This window comes from Balaenoptera musculus, chromosome 2 (genome assembly GCF_009873245.2).
Source record: "Balaenoptera musculus isolate JJ_BM4_2016_0621 chromosome 2, mBalMus1.pri.v3, whole genome shotgun sequence".
NCBI classification, from domain to species: Eukaryota; Metazoa; Chordata; class Mammalia; order Artiodactyla; family Balaenopteridae; genus Balaenoptera; species Balaenoptera musculus.
This window is the reverse complement of record NC_045786.1, coordinates 76,626,483-76,648,757: the sequence shown is the minus strand read 5'-3', so window position 1 is coordinate 76,648,757 and position 22,275 is coordinate 76,626,483. Positions and strand designations below refer to the sequence as shown.

General features: G+C 35.5%; 1 protein-coding gene across 8 annotated transcripts in view; it reads left to right on the top strand.

Moving 5' to 3' along the window:
- TCF12 (transcription factor 12) overlaps positions 1-22,275 on the top strand; it is a 373,765-nt gene that overhangs the window by 179,665 nt on the left and 171,825 nt on the right. For all 8 annotated transcript variants that reach the window (XM_036844906.1, XM_036844902.1, XM_036844908.1 and 5 more), the window contains one exon: positions 5,268-5,370. In XM_036844906.1, the coding sequence (XP_036700801.1) occupies positions 5,268-5,370 (103 nt within the window). The remainder of the gene's footprint in view (positions 1-5,267; positions 5,371-22,275) is intronic.

Below are 22,275 nucleotides of genomic sequence, written 5' to 3'. Positions count from 1 at the left end.
TGGCTCACGGGCTCTAGAGCGCAGGCTCAGTAGTTGTGGAGCACGGGCTTAGTTGCTCTGCCGCATGTGGGATCTCCCCGGACCAGGTATCGAACCCGTGTCCCCTGCATTGGCAGGTGGATTCTTAACCACCGCACCACCAGGGAAGTCCCTCATCGGTGTATTTAACTGAAAGAGACACTTTAAAGAATTTGTTTAAAAGCTATAACTTTATTTATCTAGACATTTATTTTGCTAATCTGTCATAGGTAAATAAAGAAATACAATAAGGACACTTTTTTTTTTCTCTTTTAAACTTCATTTGTTATTTCTACATATTTTTATTTTCGTTTTACTTCTCTTTTAAGTGTGACCACTCATTTATATCAGGCCTCATTCAGAGCTTTCTGGCAGCTTATGGCTATTGGCTGACTCTCTACTAGCTTTGACCGCTTCGCAGCTATAGGACTTCAATACTTGGTGTGAAATCTTGTGGCTCTTTGAATACCAAAAATCTGTGGTTATTTGTTCAGTCCCGTTAGATAAGCTAGCACCTTATTAACTTTCTTTCTGCTAGTTATTGGGTGTTCTATGGAAATATTAACTGAACCTTTATATCTGAAGCCCTGCAGCATTTTAAGGATTTAGCAGCTGAAACCTCCCATCCATCTGTCATTTGTTCTGAGGATGTGAGAAAGAGACATGGTGCCTGACTTTTCAGAATTTGTAAGACATAACAGTCTCTGAGATGATAGTAATAATGGCTAGGATATATTGTGTGCTTACTATTTGCCAGGTACTTTTCCAATTGCTACTACATACAATAACTCATTTAATTCTTACAACAACCTGTGAGATAAATATTGTATTATTATTATTATCCCTATTTTACAGATAAGGAAACTGAGGCAAGAAATGTTACTTTGCCTCAAGTCACACAGCTAGTATATGGCACAGATGGAGTTTAGGCCTGCCAGTCTGGCTCCAAAAATTCCACATTTATCCACTATACTGTACTGTGCAATTATAATAGATAATTATGGTATAATTTAAATGGATAATTAAATAGGTAATTTCAATAAGTGTGAGCAGTGACATGATGGAAATGCTTGCTGCTATGGGAGCTCAGAGTGAGTTCACCCAATTTGGTAGGGTCAGGGAAAGTGTTTCTGAGAAAGTAAATCTTTATTGAAAGAGCCTTTCTCCCCATCCCTTTTTAACTATTGAAAAGAATTGTAAAGAATATTTTAAAAGAGAATTAGACAGTGGTTTTCAAACAAAGAAATAGCCACATAGGTTAGAAAAAACATGTCTTTTCTCAACTTGGGAGCATTCTCTGGTGATTACGCCATATTTATTGGTTGGGTGAAATAAATTGTTTAAAAGCTATTTAAAGAATTAGGGGGCTTCCCTGGTGGCGCAGTGGTTGAGAATCTGCCTGCCAATGCAGGGGACACGGGTTCGAGCCCTGGTCTGGGAAGATCCCACATGCCGCGGAGCAACTGGGCCCGTGAGCCACAACTACTGAGCCTGCGCGTCTGGAGCCTATGCTCCGCAACGAGAGAGGCCGCGACAGTGAGAGGCCCGCGCACCGCGATGAAGAGTGGCCCCCGCTCGCCGCAACTAGAGAAAGCCCTCGCACAGAAACGAAGACCCAACAGAGCTAAAAAGATAAATAAATAAAATAAATAAATTTATTTAAAAAAAAAAAAGAGGGGCTTCCTTGGTGGCGCAGTGGTTGAGAGTCTGCCTGCCAATGCAGGGGACATGGGTTCGAGTCCTGGTCTGGGAAGATCCCACATGCCACGGAGCAACTGGGCCCGTGAGCCATAATTACTGAGCCTGTGCGTCTGGAGCCTGTGCTCCGCAACAAAAGAGACCGCGATGGTGAGAAGGCCCGCGCACCGCGATGAAGAGTGGCCCCCGCTTGCCGCAACTAGAGAAAGCCCTCGCACAGAAACGAAGACCCAACACAACCATAAATAAATAAATTAATAAAAAAAAAAAAAAAAAAAAAAAGAATTAGGCAACAAAAAAAGTTACTGTAATTTTGAGGAGACAGACAAGAGGAGAGCACTATTATGTAAATAATACTAGGTGCTTTTGTTTTGTTCGACAGAACAAAAGATTGGATTGATAATGTGCAGTGTAAATTAGTTTAAAAATGGTAACAGCTTTGATTGATTAGAGTCTGTTGTCATATTGTAGCAAGGATTAAAGTTTCTAAATTCTGTACCATAAAATGAACGTAGAGAAAAGTATGAAATACATTTTATAGAACATATTTCATAATATCAAAGCTTTTATGAAGTGTTAATGTATTCATAGGTGGGAGTATTTAAGAATTGCAAATTAAATTGTCATTTAGATATTAGATTTTAAGTGAGGTTTTTGGCACACATTAGATCTGAAACTATGACAAACTTTGTTTGTTTGTTTGGCTGCGTCGGGTCTTAGTTGTGGCATGCAGGATCTCCGTTGCAGCATGCAGGATCTCCGTTGCAGCATGCAGGATCTTTCGCGGTGGCGTGAGGGCTCTTCCTTGTGGTGCACGGGCTTCTCTCTAGTTGTGGTGCACGGGCTCTCTAGTTGTATCACGTGGGCTCCACAGCGCACAGCCTCAGTAGTTGTGGCACGTGGGCTCTGTAGTTGCGGTGAGGGCTTAGTTGCCCTGCGGTATGTGGGATCTTAGTTCCCTGACCAGAGATCAAACCCATGCCCCCTGCATTGGAAGTCGGATTCTTAACCACTGGACCACCAGGGAAGTCCCTAAAACTATGACAAACATTTTTGAGTCCAGTTTCATTGTTCCATCCTCCAGCATCAGTTTGCATCTGTGGATGAAGAACTGTTCCTCTCTTATCTTTTAGGCTGTGGCTTTTCAAAAGAATTTTGTGCACTTAGATGAACCTTTGAGGTTGGGAAAAAATACTCAAATTTCTATTTAATTTTTATCTTACATGAATGAAATTATGACTTACTGAAATTTGTTATATTGGTTAATAGTATATGTATATAATTTATGAGTAAATAGATATTGAGGGCCCATATTCAAATCTTGCTTGTATGTGATGACACAGGTTTATAGATTCCACTGTGGGTACAATATGACAATCCCAGATTTTATTATTGGACTAGGAAATAATCTTGTAGTAAATTCTATACTATACGTTGCTGTATGTGGTTGCACATGGATAAGAGATAGTACTTACTATTATTTGTGTATGGTTGATAGAAAAATAATTGTTCTGTTTTCTGAGCACATATTAATCAGGGCTTAGAGATAGATCTTCTCTATGCTTACTGTGATATATGTGAAGTTAATCCACTGTGTGTGTACAATTATTTGATGATACCCTGAAACTTAGATTTATTTGTATTATTATTTATATTGTTATATTATTATATAATATTTATATTATTTATTTATATACTTGTGCTTTAGGCAATAGTTTAAAATGTTTTTAATGTTTTTATTTTTAATAGTCATGAAAGAAAAAAGTTCTTATTGCACTTCAAGGATGAGAATTGAGAACATGCAAAATTTATCTTTTATTATCCTTTAACATTCAAATAAAGTGTGAACAACATGGCTGACCTACAAATGCATTTCTGTTTGCATTTTTCAAGAGTAATACTGTTGTTTAATAATGATAAACAATATTTCAGTGGTTTTTTTTTTGTTTAATAATGATAAACAATATTTCAGTGAGGTTTTTTTGTAGGTTTCAGTGTCTTGTTTTGACTCTGTGCCTAAGAATGGCAGCGGGAGGGAGTGGCAGAGAGAAACACCCAGATGAATGTGAGATAGTAGGATGTCACTTAGCACCTCAAGAGTGTTCAGTTTTAAGCAACAGAGGTAAACTCCAAGGAGTGACTTTAGCTGGGAGCCATTCAATTTTGTATATAGCTCTTGCTGCGTGTGGCTGTGACAGACAGGACTATGGTTGTGGTTACCAGAGGACACCCTTGTGGTCATAACCAAGTTGTAAGTGTCACCAAGATTCTTCTTGAGTGTCTGTCACATGTGTATCAGTGATTCTAAAGTAGATAAAAATGAAACAAAGATTCATTTGGGAGTTAGCACTCCCAGCAGATTAGTTTTAAAACAGAACAGCAGAAGGTGTTGTGACATGCATCCCCAAGCAATTGTAATGATTTGACAGTTATTTAGCCCTCAATTCCTAGCCCTTTGGTTGAACTGACAGCATGCCTGCAAAGATAGTGAGGCCTGTTTCAGCCCCATTAATGTCTTCTTGAATGTTAGCCTGCAGTCTGGGTAATGATAAATGTTCACTGATTGATGATTTTATAGTCCCAGAGGATTCTGGGTGGTTTCTGTAAGCCAAGACAGTCAGTTTTTGTTCTTGTTTGGGCCTCTTGTAAGATTTTCTGATCTTTACTAAAATCGTTTTAAGTTGGCAAAAGGGTGGGTACCACCTCAGTTTTAATTAACTAGGGTTCAAAGCCTTGTTTAGAAACTATATGATTTTGGAGGTGATGCTGTATTTAGCATGTGTAAGAGTCTGAGAACCAGAACAGCTTTTAATCCACTGAGCTTTTGTAACACTTATTGTATTTGTGAACTTTCATGTCTTTTAGGCTCCTTCACTTTTAAAAAACCTGTGTTAAGTTATAGGGATAAATTTAATAACAGCTATTTTGAAATAATAACGTTAGCTTTATTGTTTTCATGGTGTTTGCAATTTCATTTTTTAGATTCTTAAGAATTTAAATTAACTATCTTTGTGTTTTCTTTTTTACATGGCTCAGTTTCTATAGGAGCATATCTTGTTATACTAGTATTAAAAGGAGTATAAGCAGATCTTCTTTTGCTAAATATTTGTTTGCCATTTAGGAAAGGATTCATTTCTAGTATATTGATTGTCGATTTTTAAAAATATTTTAAATAAATCTTGTAATTGCCCAACCCTTTATTGATAGGGTATGGCGGCAGAGAAAGGAGGATACAGATAAACATTTTCCTAATTTATTGTAACTCAGAAATATATTTTCTTAGTTCATTCTTTTAGAACTTTACTTTTGGCTGTAAAGAGATTGTAGGGCTAATTTTTTTTTAAATCTATAAAGAAACTTTTTGACTTTAATATCTTAAAAGGAATAAAAGCAGCACTTCTGTTTAGTTTTTCAAGTAATGAACCAGAAACTTGGTTAGGAATGACCATTTGTAAGTCTGTGTATTAATTAGATGAGTGTCATTATGCTCAATTAGCACGACTGCCAAATAATCTCTTTAATACTCCGGTCTTTTTTTTTTTTTTCTCTAGGGTTTTACAGACAGCCCTCATTACAGTGATCACTTGAATGACAGTCGATTAGGGGCCCATGAAGGCTTGTCCCCAACACCTTTCATGAACTCAAATCTAATGGGTAAGTTGGTAATTCTCTGCAAGTAGTCTTCACAGAGCCTCTTTGGTCAGAGACATTTTTTATCTCCTTGTCCAGGATGGACACCTAAGTATGTAGAAGAAAGTTCTTAAGTTTCTAGGGGCATCTGGGCTTTCTTTGTTCAGCTAAGTTTGAGGGGCAAGCATTCAGAAATGTGGTTCCTTCTATGAGAGCATTATTGTCGTTGCTATCAGAAAAGGAAGCAGCAGTGTTTTAACTGTTAGTTTTGGCAGTGTCTGTGACATCAAGCGTTATGTTTTCTGCTCTCTGGGCAGAGAAGCATTTCAGAGACATTTGTTTGTAATTTACTGTTTGTCTTAACAGTTGTATATATGTGGTAATTAAAAATATGACAGCAGTGATTTTAGGCAAATTTTACTCATTTTGGGCAGTATTTCTTTTGACACTGTTTGATCAAAACATAATAGTATATTTAAGTATTGCAACATTTGTTTTAAGCACTTGGGTTCTTACTGGGGATTTAAAATTTTTTCTTCTGCTGTAGTAAAGTTGTACTTTGAACGACATTACCTACCACCTAAACCTGATTATTATTTTTGGCAAAACCTTTAAGGTTAGCCATTCTCTATATCTCCCCCTACTTCCTGCAAACCAGCCCTCCCTTCCTCTCTCCCCCTGCCCTCTCGCTTTCTCATATCAAAGTTTATAGCTATTCAATCTGAAATGATAAGCCCCCAATTTTTTCCCCCCAGTTTGGATGCCACTCTTTTATTAAGCGAGAATTTTACCTTTTTGCAGAACCTGATTCAAAAGAATCTGTTTTATGACATTATTTTTCCTTCTTGTTTATGCTGGGGCTGAGCACATTACAAAAGCTTTATTTAATCTGCCTTACTGGTTGTCAGTGGCGTCATGTTAATATGGAAGGTTTGTGTAATTGACATTGATTTCATTACTTTACTTCTTAAGGACATGACCTATATTGTGATCTTAGAATTGTCCTTTTAAGAGACAGCCATGCTAATCTAAGTGGATTACCCAAATCCAAAATCCTGGTGGTCTGCAGTTTCTTTATAAATGGTTTTGTTTAGCACAGTCTTTGTTTATTTCCCTTACCCTCCATAAAGTATTGAGGAGACAGATTCTGATATTTCAGTGTGGATCTTGCCTAAGGCAATTACCACTTTGAAGCCAGAATCATTGAGTATGACACAAGAGTAAAAATCAGTGACAAAACTTGTGTTTAAAATGACAATTTGTTTCAACATAAATGAAAATGAAAATCCTGGTATTAAATTTATTATCATTCCAGGTAAAAATCAGAATTAAATATAGAACAAAATAATTATCCTTGCATTTGGCCAGGGAAAACTTTCTAATCTATCTTCTAAATTTTCTATCGAGCTTACTATCAAAGTAAAGTAGATGTGACACTCCAGATAGTTTCCTTTTGTAGTATAACTTTTCCCCAAGTAGCGTTTAATTTATGGTAAATATGGTAGAGCAAACTATAGTCAATGTTTTTGTAATTTCAGATTGAACTAAGCTTTCTTAATTAAGGATATAACTGAATTGTGAAAAATCAGAAATTGCCCTTTTTTATATTTATGTTCTTACCTTTATTAGCTTACAGAGATGACTCTTAAGTTCAGTAGAATTGCATCATTTGTGCAGCTTTGAGCCAAGGGACTGTTAAAATTGTGGGGTAACTGTGGGAAATAAATGAATTCTAAGAAGTATGCATGTCAGTCACTTGCTCTGAGTAGCTGTTGACTAAAAATACTTCTGTAATTCAGTTTGAGGTAACATTTTCTTAGTTGGAGCAATTATGAACATGTGCTTGTTAGTTTCTTCAGTTTACAGATAATTATTAGAATACTTTCAATAGTCATCCATACCCTATGTATAAAATCAGCATCTAAAATAAGTCTTGAAATAAAAAAACTCAGATTTATAAACAGATTGATCCCTTCACAGTACAAATGAGAAAAATCTGCATTCATCTGAACTACGTTGTGCAGTTAACCAGGTGCAGCTATACATTTTCATTGTACGTTTTAACTACCTACTCTTAAAAATGTTAATTTACCTATAAGAAAGGGGAAAATGACCCTGAAGAAGATTAGGCAGATATTGTTCAAAACGATTTCACTGGTCTTGGGAATATTTGATTTACTACACTTCCTTCCTTTTATTTTCAGTACAAATGATCAAATGAGATATCTAACAGTTGAGTCTAAGCAATCTGCATGACAATAGCTAGCTTTTGGAAATGAATGTCCTTTAAATTGTGGAGCACCTCCATACAGCAACAGGCAGTCCCACTTGATGTGACTTGACGTAATTGAACTGTTAGATACCCCCAAATATGGGTTTATAGCACTCAGTAGAGTTACAGTGGATAGATTCACTTTGTTAGCCATTTGATAATTTAGGGGAGTTTTCAGGCTAAAAACCTGCATTGTTAAAGCAGGACTGAGATGTGCATGGCAGTATTAGCAGCATTTGGAACTATTGATACCTAGTTGTCATAATAGGTAAAAACTTCAGAGTGATTCTGTGAATGATGAGTGCTCAGAAACAGTTAAAGCTAACTGGAAAGCCATAACATGTTTCATCATTGCTGTCAACATATAAAAACACCATCTAAGGGGGGGTGGAATCGTATGTCTAGGGAATGTTGTTATTTTTCGTATTGTGTTCAGCGATAAGCACATTTGCCTGAAGAAATAGTGGATTGTAAATTGCTACTATCTTTCATGATGGAGCTCTCAAATACTTTAATGATTTTGTACATTGCAAAAATGAGAAATTTTATCTAACGAGGGTTGATAATGATTCAGTAATGAACAGTTTGCCACAGAAACATGCACTTCTATATTCGTTTAGATATTTTGAAGTGTTTTACATGGGAAGTAAAACTCTTTATGTTGAAACAGTGTTTCTTTTTAATGAATTCCAGAATTATCCTGTTGATTTATCAATATGGAAAAGGGGGTTTTTCTTATGTTTCAAGTGAAATAAGGACATCCTTTTGGCACATCACTAAGTAATTAGCATCAAACAGTTCTGTACTCTATTATAGTAAAACTGCAAAGCTTTGACAATAGCAGTGAATTGCAGTAGTATCACCAAAGAGTCTTATTTATTTCTGTCCTCTTCCAGCTTTGGTCCATTTCTCCACCCTTGGGCCCTTCATTAATTTCAGTAATATTTGCTTTCCTTTACCTGTTGTTGATTAGATGTATTTTTGGTGATGGTAGGAGTCGTTTATTAATTGGACATAGAGACAAATTATTTTATAGAATTGCCTCCCTTTGATTCCCAAGTTATTGTGGAATAAACTACTCTATCTACTCCTCCATGTCTATCAAAGCTTTACTTATTTTAGGTGGTGTGTGCATGTATTGTCAATGGGAAACTTAAGATAGTACCTTCAATTTTCCTTTTTTCTGAGACCTTCATTTGTGTTCCTTTCTGAGACCTGTGTTGCCCCTAGAGATGTTTTGCTAGTATTGTATCTTTTAAAAACTGGAAGCAACATGTGGTGGTATAGGAAAAAATACAGGGCTGAGAGTTAAGAGGTCTGGATTTTAATCCAGATCCTGAAAAATAACCTTCACTTTTCAGATAAGGTATTGCTGGATCGTCTCAAAGGCCTTCTGTAACTCTAGAATTTTATAATTCTGTAATCTCATGTAATATCTTTTATTCAGCCCTGGAAAAGGCTGCAACTAGAGTTGTAATTGGTATTTTGCAAATGATAAAGCTAAGGTACAAAAAAATTGTGTTTTTTCTTGAGGTCATAGAGTCAATAAGCAGCAAAACTGAATGTAGAGCCCATGTATTCTGACTCCCAGTGTTCTTCCACTAGGCACGTTAGGCATGTAAGGTACTGGTTCTTTCTACATGACGCCTTCAGGGTTGCACTAGCTCAGCATTTTCCGAAACTATACGTATGAAGACACTGCTTTTGAGAGATGACTATGAAAAAAAGTTCCATAGGGACATAACTTTGGAAAGCATTATATATCACATGCCCCCTCTTAGAGATTGAGATTGTACTTTGGGGTATTAAAGGGATTGTACTTTGGGAAAAAAAGGCAGGGAGCTTATTTAATTATGTTTAGCCCATCACATTCCAGAATCAGATGATGCACAGAAGCCTTTTTGTAAAAAAGCATCATTAGCTTATGGGAAACTAGTTTTCCATGGAGCACACACTGGGACATGTTTGTAGGTTGTGTTAAGGGAAAAATAAAAGATAAAATATGAGAGTTCTTTGAAATGTAAATTGGCACAGGGTTAATAATACTGCTGGATATACTTTTATAAGTCATTTTAGGCATCTTAGCTAATTTAACAGGTTGGGTCCCGTTGTTGCATTGTTAAACCTCTGTTTTGTAACTATTTGACTTATAAACAAACCAACTGTCCTTCCATTGTTGTTGGAGTCTATTTGCTCAGCCCTGCCCTTCTTTACCTGACCGAGTTTAAAGGGCCCCCTCTGTTAGCAGCTACTGCATTTTATTTTCATTTCATTGTGGATTAAATACGTTTCTGTGGGCTTGTCTGGGAATTTAAACCCAAGTACACTTTTTTCCTATATATTCAGTATTTCAAACAACCAAATTTCAAAGAAAACTCTTTTGTGTACTTGATTCTGCCTACACTATACTTTGTGATTACTCCAGAAATCTCCTCGAGTTACAAAAAAATGAAGAATCACCATTTTCAGAATATCAAAACGTAATAGAACTCTGTCTTCAAAAAGATCTCTAACTTTGACATACAGAAATTCTTTCGATAGATGAGATAATGAAAATGATTATAATTGTGCTTAGGGGAAACAGTATAGCTTACTGTCTGGTTTGACAGTATTTCATAAGGATTAGGCCTTCATACTTTGTCCAGTGTTTTATTAACCCCAAGTCTCAATGAAGGATGAGTTATTATTCATTGATCTACGTTCTCTGATCTTTGGATGCTTATAAACACAAGATGTTGCGACTGGGAAAAACTTGAGTGAACCAGACTTAGTTATTGAAGAAACCAAAACAAAGAAAAATGAAATGAGTAGTTAATTAGGAAACAGGGATCTAACCCTCTTGATTCTAACTTAGCTCACAGCCCGCTTCTACTGCACTGCTTTTTTTTTTTTCTTTTTACCTCTCATGTTCAACTATTTGTTCATCTGCTTCTTTTTCTACATTACAGCTTTTATATCTTTTTCTTCCTCTTGCTACTGCTTAGACTCTCATTAACCAGTCTGAATTATTGAATACCTTTTTCTTTCTCCTTCGTGTGTACCCATCCATCTCTTTATTCTGCCCTAACTGTGTGAAAATATCTTATAAATAACAGAAATTAACTTAAACTGTGTTCAACAAAAAGTGGTATTTATTGACTTACTTATCCCAAATGACTAGGAGTAGATTGATTTTAGGCATGGTGGATCCAAGGGTTCAATCACTGTCATCTGATCCCCCTCTTTCCCCTTGAAAGTGTTAAGAGAATGATATAAAACTGGAGAGGCAAACTGGGCAAAGAGGAGATTTGAAAAGTGGGAAAGGGTAGAGTGTGGTGTCCTTGTCTCTTGCTATCTACTTCTAGGTCCTACCTCCAATCTTTCCAATTGTTTTACATTGTCCTTTCTGGCTACCATATTACAGGTTACCTTATTCCTTAATGGTTTGGGATGTTTTCTTTCAATGCATATATGCATTTTATTTGTAATACTCTGTTCCTGACAACATCATTTCTTTCCACGTCCCTACCCTGCCTCCTCAGCCTGAAAAGCAGCCTCTTTTCATAGTTAAAATGACTTGATAGCCGTTCTTTCTGAAACCTATTCCATAAGCCAGAGATGAGCTAATGGTTTCTTTTCTACCCAGTCTGGGAGAGACCAAACTAGTAGCTCACTTTGAAAGAGGTTCCAAAGTTTCAGGGGTACTCCTGTATAGACTCAGGTCCCTTTTATCTAAGAATAATTAGTCCTGGCGTGAATTATTTAAGAGAATTAAATAATTGCTTCAAAGAGATGTCAAGATTTTGGAAGATAGAGGGAAAAAAATGTTTGGGGCTTTATTTTGAAAACTAAAGCTAAAATTAGAAAGTAATATTAACAAAACAAACCATAAAATCTACTAGATTTTAAATGAACAAAGAATTAATTAATTGTTGAATTTTTTGGTGTATTTTTTTCTTCAGAAAATTGTATGGCATTATAGAAATGTCTTTTACTCCACATTTGAACCTTGTTGATTTTCTCTTCAGTTATTAACTGACTCTAATTCAGTTAGGTCCTAATCTGTCAATGGCTTTTGTGTTTGATTAAATGATTCTTAACATAATTTTAAAGGACTTGGTGAAATTTTTAGTCTCTTGTATGATATTCAACTCTCAGTGAATTTCTTTTGTATTTGCTTTGTATTATGGGTTATTTAGCAAAAGATTGACCAACAATGCCATTGACTCAGGCCTGAGATAGGCACACTACCTGTGAGTGATATTTCACTGGTATTTTTTTCTAAGTTATCTGGTCATTAGTGAATATTTTCATCAGGCCACAACATTGGCTTAACTCTGCAGTCTTGCAAAGTGGTATCTCCAGGGAGTTATGTAAGGAGGATCACCTTTATTTGTATTTATTTACCCAATCCATTTGTTCATCATCATTCATGTGTTTATGCTCTATGGTCAACAGTAATCTTTACTGATCTGCACAGTTTTATAGTGGGTCAGTGGCACAAATCTGATACATGGTTCTTCCTTGAATCTTCCCATTGTTTGTGTCTGATTCTCACCAAGTGAACGTGAACTCTGAGGATATTCTGAGTTCTCCTTATAGTGGGGTGCATGACAGGGGCTGTGGCTGCTTGGTTACTAGAGAACAAAAGAATGATTTTTTTCATTAAGAAATTTCTGTAAACCTGACAGTTTTCCTTGATGTATATAATCGCAGAACCACACCATGGCACACAGTTGAGAATTTGGGACATTATTTTGATTAGGAAAAGTCCTAGAGCAGTATTATCAGACCATGTCTTTGATGTGGTAATATTTCAGATTCACTGCTTATGGTTATAATAATGTCTTTATCATTTACTATAGGTTTTCTGAGCATTTTTTTAAACATAAATGCTATTTAAGTATTAACTAAAATTCTCATAGAATATTTGCACTGGAATGGATCTTAGAGGTCATCTAGCTCAGTGATTCTCAATTGGGAGTGTTGAAAAATACACGATTGTCATAAGGACTGGGAGTAGGGAGAGGTGTGACTGGTACTCCTTTTACCTTGAAAACTCTGGAACCTCTTTTAAAGTGAAGACTCAGTAGCAGGTTGGTTAGTGGTCGTATGTTTATGCAAGCTTTAACTAGCCACAAAATAAAAGTGAATTTTTTAAGAATTTGAAAGCATATCTTGAATTGCTTTGGTTTAAATTATAGAAATGTTATTGTTTGAAGGTATTCATGGTAGTTACCATTCAGTTGTATAGTCTTTGTACTATGTGGCTGTTATTTAATAAGCCTCACATTTTAAGTAAAAACTGTTGCTTAATTTGAGTGTCAATCCACTATTTTTATAATCACCTTCACATCTCAGCTTATTCCTTTTTTTCTTACAAAATTCAGCCTTTGTTTTTCATAGCTCACATTTTCTATGACTTCCAGGTTGGGTTTGTTTTGGTGTTGTTATTTGGAATTTTAGGTTTTTAAGAATAGTAGAATTTGCTGTTCTACCTGTATTGTGGGGCTTTCTCATACGTATGGCTATGTTTTTATGTAATACTGTCCTCTTGAAAAATATTTTTTGGCTATTGGCATATGCATGGTGTAGTGTGGTGAAGTATGTAACAGTCATTCTTAAATTACTTACTTGTTTTTCACTTTGAGAATGCCTCTGGGGGGTTGTCAGACTCCTCAGATTGTATGAAATTTCTAGGGAGTCACAATTAAATGAGAGTAGAGTTCAAGGCCACTTCAACTTGTTGAAAATTAAATCAATTCATTTTATTTATAGTTATAAATTTTATTAATTTCTATTACATATTTTTCTATACTGATTCCTGAGATCAGGGGTTAGCAAACCTTTTTGCAAAAAGCCGGATAGTAAATAGTTTAGAGTTTGCAGCCCAGAAGGCAAAATCAGTGATAGTATGTGTAGGTACTTATATAACCATTTAAAAATGTGAAAAACTATTCTTAACTCATGGGCTATAAAAATAACAGTTGGTGGCCTGGATTTGCTCTACAGGCTGTAGTTGGCCAATCTTGTTCTAGATAATTTACAATAAAAAAAACTTTAAATGGTAGCAACATCAATTTTTTGATTAGGTAATAAATCATATATGTGAAATTCTGTGGAATGTACCAGGGTTGTTTTGTGTTTCTGTTTTTTTTAATATCCAGACGTGGTGATTGGTGGTTGTGGTGGTGGTGAATTATTTCTAAAATTTCCAGGGCTTCATTGCCTCTATACAGAATGGTAAGTTACTTACTAGGTGAGTTGTTTTCCTGTTGTTTTGTCTTCAAGTGTGATCCTGATAGTTGCTTTTTTAGGCAAATGTCAGATTTCCTTCATCTGAAATCCTGTTATTCCCTTAGTTTTCTATAATCTGGAATTTTAAAAAAATCTACTTTGCAAAATAGTAATGTAAAACCGTAACTGTAGTGAATTGAACGTACCACATTAGGAGAGGAAAAGGTGAAAATTAGGCAGTTTGGTGGCGATGTGGCAATGGGGCTGCTTTTCAGAGAGAAATCTTCAGAGAATAACTGTGGAGAAGAGTGTATAGAGAGAACCTGTGATGAGAGGATAATGTGAGAATGGCACAATCATCAGAAAAGTACTGTTGCTTTAGTGAGAGTCTGCACTCCCAAGTAGGGGATATCCCCAAAAATGTGTGCAATAAAAATATTACAACATTTTCTAGCTTGTATCTGAACATTTTTGGTAAGATAAATGTAAATTATGGATTTTTGTTACAGTTTATAGAATATATAATTAAATTTTTTCATGTACAGGGCTTAATGATTTGTGTTTGAGAAGATTTCTGATTTGATATGCTATTCATCTTCAATTTAAGGCTCTCTTTTACCTGGAAGATTTAAGAAAATGTAGTGCTATATTTATGTGATAATTTTTATAAATATCTTCTTAGGTTTACATGAAATGAAATATGCTTGCACCAAAGAATTCCCATCTCCTTTTTATTTTCCTTTCATACAGGCTAATTGTTTCAAGGAAATTAAATTATGCAGTCCTTTAGTGACAGCATTAAGTGCAAAGCAGTTTTACTCCTGGTGTGTGAGTGTGTGCACGCGTGCAGTCGTACACACCTGTATGTTTAGACAAGATAGCACATTAAATATAAGCTTTTGTTTTAATTCATTTTACAGTAAGATTTCAAACATGTGTCTTCTAAAAAAGTTTGTAAGTATTATCTTTAGGTGTTTTACAAAGTTACTAGAAAACATCTTCAAGTACTGGCATAGTAGCAGGTGTCTGTTTGTAATTTACTTTTCCCTAGGGATATTGGAGGGACATACGTATATATGCACTCATAATTTGCATGTTGTTATATGTATCCTCTGTATCTGTTTATATCTTTTAAAAAAATCTGTCCCTGATTCCTTTGGTCAAACTTGCTGCACTGAACAGTTTTAGAACATTGCAGTACATCTGAACTTCCCAACTCTTTTCTTCATAGAATGTGCTTTTAACTTTCCAATTTATGATGATCACTTAGAAGGAAAGCAGTGCCCCACATATACTTATGAAGATGACACCCATTAAAAAAATACATTGTGGCTTTGTGTAGCTCTGCCAGTGAGGAATTTAACCTAAGGATGTAAAGGAAAATACACATTGGGAATGTAAAATGGTATAGCCATTCTAGAAGACACTTTGGCAGTTCATTATATAACTAAAATGCAGTTACCATACAACTCAGCAGTTGTACTCATTTATCCCAGAGAAATGAAAACTTACGTTTACACAAAAACTTGAACACGAATGTTCATAGCACCTTTATTCATAATAGCCCATACTGGAAACAATCCAAATGTCTCTCACTGGGTAAATGGTGCAACTGTGGTATATTCATACCATGGAATAGTATTCAGCAATAAAAAAGAACGAACTATATTCAATGCAGTGATTTAGATTGATGTTGAGTAAATTAGGCTGAGTGAAAAAAAGCCACTCTCAAAAGATTACATACTGTGTGATTCCATTTATATACTACTCTTGAAATGGCAAAATTATAGAATTGAGAACAAATTGTTGGTTGCCAGAGGGTAAGGAGACAGGAGGATGTGGTTATAAAGGACAACAGGACAGATCCTTGTTCTGTATCGTGATTATGGTGGTGGGTACATGAACCTGCATGTGTAATGAAAGTGTATAGGACCAACCCCACGTGTGTGCACACAGATTTTTTAAAAACTGAGGAAATCTGAATAATATCAGTGGATTGTAGCAATGTTTATATCCTGGTTGTGATATTATAAGATGAAGGAAATTATGTAAAGAGTTCTCAGGATCTCTCTGTTATTTCTTACAGCTGCATGTAAATCTATAGTTACCTCAAAAGAAAAGTTTTAATTAAAAAGTATATACAAATAGATGACTGAACACACAAATAAATTAATTGAAGGAAATAAAAAATTATAGGAAAGTAGGTTAGGAAATACAGGAGGAAGAGAAGGGTCAAGGATGTGCAGAGATTATTTTTCTAGAAACATTTATAATGGAAATTTAGACCAAAATGTCACCCTTGTGGCCTATTAAATCACTGAAAATCCATGTATTTCTAAGGCTGGAATGTCTCTTGAACTTTTCTTTTTAGGAAACTGTACAACTGTAATAGGTGATATTAGCAAGTAAGAAGAAGAATCTTTTCATCAACATTTGTCCTTCACTTTGTGTGCACAGCATTATTGTACCTTTGGGCAATAGGGAGTGGGAAACATCAAAGGCCAGAAGCCTTATGTGTGTTCTTGAGGACATAAACAACTTGGGAATATTTAGAAAGCAAGATAATCTGTATTTCAGAATTGAGTATTTACATGGAAAAGTATTAGCAAGAGGGCTTGGGGTGAGGAAAAGGTAGTAGTAAGCATGTCAGAGAAAAATATTAGAAGGTCCTAAAGTTAATTTTTTAGTGATAAATTTCGCCTAGAGCTGATCCTTGACACCTTTCTTTCCCTGGGAGGCAAAGTAGAAAGATGCAACAACAGATTTTGACTGGGCCTGTCCTCCCTTTTACTTGACTGAGAAATGAGGTTTGAGGATTAAGTTGACTGCCATTTATAATCTCACTTAGATGTGAAAAACTCCCTCCTCTCCTCTAAAATGCTAATCCTACTTAGGAAACTCTTCTGTAGTTTTCAGTTTTTCACTAGTCACAGGAAGCTGGCTCCCCTGGAAGAGTTTGAGAATCTAGGTGAGGCTATTCTGGTGATCCCTGGGGTTAGGTATTTTAGACAAACAACTCCTTAGAGGGAGTTCTGGCTTAGAGTCTTCTGAGGTAAATGTGGGGGAGAACTGAGGAGGGTTCTTGGAAATGGAGTTGAGAAAAACATCAATAGGCTAATTCATAACTTCCCCTTGGATTTTTAAAGATTCTACCTAATTTGTCAAATTGTTTTCTAAGCTTTTAGAGAAGTCTTGTTTTAAATATGCGTACGAAGAGCCAATAATAAATTTTCCAAAACTTGGCTCTGTGTTGTCAAAAAATTTGTGTCATTTGTGAAAAACAGAGGCTATAATTGTGGATCTTTTAAAATCATAATAAAATATGGTGCACTATAAATTAAGGTTTTTAGAAATACTTTAAAAATGATTATTATTAGAAATGTGGATGATCCTTGGGGGCAGACTTGTTTGTATGTGTGAAAGCTGAAGTAAAAACATACTACCCCTTACTTAAAAAGAGGTTTAAGATAAAGTGGCTAAATCTCAAATTTCCCTTTTTGCTTCAGTGTGTCAGTGAATCTGGCTATGGGGTATATTTATCTACTGTGAAGCCCACTGATGCGTGCAAAGCTGAGCAGAGTACAGTTTTTCCCGGTGGGTCTTCTTTCTCTGGGCATTTGTAGCTGTGCTTCAGTGTGCAGGGTCAGCTGGGGAAAGCTAGAAGGGCTAAGATGTCAGCTATTGTAAAGGTACTAAGATGCTATCTTAAGAAGGGAATGGGACATCTGATCTTTTAAAAAATATATTATTTCTTATGAAGCGGTTAGTTGGAAGTATGCACAGTAGTGATGATTATTAATATTGTAAACAGGACAATCTATTAAGTTCTGTACTATTTAAAGAACAATTCTGTAATTATTTTTAGTTAGCTTAGGCTTTTCTATGTGAATATTGGAATTTTTCTATCTCGTCTTAACATCAAATAGTTTAACTTAAAAAAAAATAGTTTAACTTATATTTAGTTAATTTGAACCTATGGCCTAGGTTAACTATTAACTAATTAAACTAGCTTAGATTATTTACCATAACCTATTTGTCATATATAGTGTTTTAGGTTTTTTGAGATGAATATTGAATACTACTGTATATTACAATAAATAGAAATGGTCAAAGGTAGCTTAACTTGCTTTCTTCATAAAAATATTAAAGTTATGAGATTTATTTAATGTCATTAAATGCTCTTACTTAAATCATTTACATGTTATTGTAAATCACAGTTGTACTTAAATCAGCTATTAGGAATCCCAAATCAAAGCAAATGCACATTAAGGTATCTAGAAAGCATTACTTTGTGAAGGAGCATAATTAGAGAAGGTATAACGGCCATCAAGCTGCATAAATGGATTAAGTAATATTTTAATTCAGGATTCAAATGGTCCTGATATTTGTAATGAGAACATACGGAGATAATTTAGTATCATAGGAAACCTGACAGAGGAAATTTGGAAGAAGTAAAAATCATTCCTAAATTGCCCAGCAAGTTGTAAAGATGTAGCTTTCTCACCATGCATACTCATGGTAGCATAACAATGTATAGTATATCTGATTAGTGTCATAATGGATTGCCTTGAAAGATAATGGTTCTGAGGGTCAATAAAGCACACGGTAGGAAAGATTTAGTTAACATGATCAGTCTGGGTTCAGAAAAACCCAAGACTTTGTGTTCATCTGATTATTTAGATTTTATTTTACAGAATTCTGTTTTAAAACATTTTAAGTGTACTATAGTCAGGGGAAAGGATCATGCTTTTGCCTTTAAAAGCACTGGCAGAATAGAGTAGCATCACAAATAGCATGAAACTATAAGATGCTGAATCTTCTTGCCTGTGTTAATAGCCTCTGATCTAATGTGTACGACATTTTTGCTTTTAAAACAGAATCTAAACAAATGCTTATGCACTTGAGAAACTGGAGTCATTTTTCTGTAGTGCCCATTACTTATTTCCTCTCTCTATGACTAGGCTCTTGGGAATTTGGTTGCAAGTTTATTTGTTTTTAATTGGGAAAAGTGAGACTTTTGAATACAAGAAAGAAAAAAAATGCAAGAGTAGTAATATAGTCTGCTGCCTTCTTTCCAGTTCCACAAATCCTTTAATTTGAGAGGCTCAGTCTGTGTTTATAGGCTATTTGGGCTGGGCGTAGATAGAATGAATGCATTGGCTGTGGAAAGCTAAAAACGGGCTTGATTCATCTTGTATAAATGAGGAAACTGAGATGTTAAAATTAAGGTACTTGGAAGCCTCACCCAACATTTATTGAGTTGTTAAGTGAAAAGAAAAAAAGAAAAAAAAAAGAGTTGATTGTGATAGTAGGAGATTCAGATTGCAGTGTGTGGGGTTACTGAGCTAAAATTGTGAACAGAAATGTAGAGTTTCAGTGAATGAAAAACACATTAATATCCTGTCCCAGATGCAGTATGTTTAGTGTTAGTCCCATGTGTAGGGTCTTAAGATGAAGGCATATTTCAATGTCCTCCCTTTTCTGGCTTGTTCTGATCCTGTTCTACTGTTTTGTTTTGTTTTTTAAAGATGGAGCTCACCTGTGGCAGAGCTGGCTAGGCCTGAATTCATTTGCTTCTGGTTGGCTTCTTGGTGGAATATCTTGTTATTTCTCCCTGGACAGAGGCATGGAACAGCTGAATCCCAGGGAGTTTCAGGCCAAACTCTATGAAATCATAGTACCTACAGCTTTTCGTAGGGTTTTGTTGCAGGCATAAAAAAGAAATTTTGGATTCACTAGGCGGGTAGTGGCACTTGCTTATCCTTCCTAATACCTAAAGAGAGAGGTAATTCAAACTGAGACCCTTGGTATACTCTGATTGAGTGAAGATGACTCAGAGAGACTTCATTAGCAGACCTTGATAAGATTTCATAGTTTGCCTGTGTGGCATAGAGGAATTGGTAGGTTTGATTTATGTATCTTGAAAAGAATAAACACTTTGTAAATGGGGAGAGGGCCAAAAGAGAGGATTTACCAAAAGTTGCATATGAATAAGGGGCTAACCCCTCTACTTCTTTTACATACCATAAAGAAAGCACTAAAAATCTTAAGGATGATCACAGGAATATTTCTGGAGTGTATAGTTTATACTTTCTATAATGTGATTTAGAAGGAAGGGAAATCCTCTGCTCCTCATCACATCTTGGGAAGGTGGAAATAAGAGTTGCACTGGGAATTTTTCAGTTCCAAAGCATGAGCCTTCTCACAGCTGAGGGTTCTAGCTCCCTAGATTTGAGCAGGAAGTCCTAGGTCTTGGGACCATCCTCCACGCCATACTGGCCATGTGACCTGATTTCACTTGAATTTTTAGTGATCTGACACCATAGGGCAAAGGAGCCAAGCTTTAGGTAGCTTTTTCAGGGACAAGCCCTGGGTTAACTGTGCCTGAAGGTGGATGACTATTTTGGCAGATTACTTGGAGGTAGGAAGTAATTCGCTTGGAATGCCCTCAGCTCTCCGCTAACTGTGAGTGATTGTGCATGGCCAAACTTCATCTTGATCTCAGTGGCTGTTCAGATACAGAGGAGCTGCAGTAGGGCAGCTTAGACTGCTGTCTTTTGGAGTGTAGCAGTTGAGGTTCCATCCTTTCAGTAAGGCCTAGGTGGCCTTGATTTTCTGTGGAAAACCAATAGGCAGGCAGTTCATTTTTATGAAATTGGTTTGGTATAGCACAAATTGTAATAGTTCTTCCCATAAGAGTTTTAATATACCACGTGTATCTTCATATTTTATTGAGTGCCTTCTATATGTTAAACACTGTGCTTGTGAGTGTGGGAAATACCAAGATGAAAAAGACAACATTATCTGCCAAAGAACTATTCTGGACTCAGACTTTGTATTTAATAAACTTATGATGTGTATAAAATACAATATTGTCTAGACATTAAGTTCTAGATCATGCTGTAGGAACATAGTTCATTTGATTTAATTGGGAAAAGAAAAATAAAATTCAACTCATTTACTTAAGTATAACTTTCACTTTGAATACTTTTTAAAGTTTTTAATTATGAATTTCACTTTTTCATGACAAGAAGCTATCATAGATCTGTCCACATCATTGTCCTTTATGTACTACCTACAGGATCTATTTTGAAAATACTCAGAACCTGGTGGACATTGGCTTATATTGGGAGAAGCTGTGGCTAGTAGAAATGACTTAAAGGAGCAAGTCTGTAGGCAAATTCTTAGGAAAGGCTGTTCCATCTATTTTTGCCTAAATTTTAATTTTGTCTCAGTGCCTTATATTCTACCAGCAATTGATTTGGGTTAATAAGCATAATCTGTCAGAATGTTAATGTGTTGTTAAAACTTAGTCAAGTTGGATTGCTTAATTCCTAGCAGACAAGTTTTAATTGAGAGAAAAGGGAATTCAGTCATTTTGGAGTGTGATATACCGTGGATGACAAATCACTGAAGGGATCTATAGTAAAGAGTTGAGTACTCTGGGCACCAGGAGAGCAGGGGGATGCTAGGTAATAGGAGAGGATTATATAGTGAAATGTAAGAAGAAAAAGATATACTTTTTCCACCTGTACTCAGAAAAGAAGGAAGAAAATGCCATCTTTCTTATCTCCTGTTCAGTTCCCAGATTACCATTTACACAGGACCTCACTATGTTGGATTCTGTTCTAAGTGTTTCTATAACATTGTCTTATTTAATCCTCAGGAAAAACATATGAGATTGGTGTTGTTATGTTCATTTTACAGATGAGGAAACTGAGGCACAACAAGATTAAGTACTTTCTTACTTAATACTGTTAGTAGTGATAGGGAGATGTTGGTCTCCTTGACTCCAAAGCTTATGCTTTTAAACCATCATACTATACTTAACCTGGGTTCCACATACGAATATTTTCTCATACGGATAAATTCCAGGTTCCTAACATAGCTAGTTTATAAATTAGATTATGGGACTCGGTGGTTCATAAATTATGTATTTTTTTCCTCTGGTAGACAGTGTTGCATAATATTTTCCAAGTATGGATTTTCTTTTAATAATTCTTTGTTTAGATGATATGTGAGAACTATAAGATCTTGCCCTCTGAGAGATTATAGTTTAGTATAGTTTATATAGTAATTGCCATTCTCATTTTAATTAGACTGCAGCTTTATTTTATTTTTTCCTACATAATTTAATGGCTGGGAAGCAGGGATTTTGTTTAGTTGTGATAGAGTAATTGAGAAGTCTGGGGACAGTATGATGAAATGATTTATTAACAACTTTTCTTGACTACCTTTTCTGAGTGTGAGTTGATTTGAGTACTAAGTTTCCAAATTTCAAAGTTTCCACATTCCAAAGAATGTGTTATCATTGTTTGGCCTCAGTGTCAAACTGCTAACCATGTAAGTTTATTCTTTTAATGACAAGTTTTATTTATGAGGAAAAATAGAACTAAAGTAGAAAAACATGCTTTATATTGAAATTCAACTGCCAGCATCTT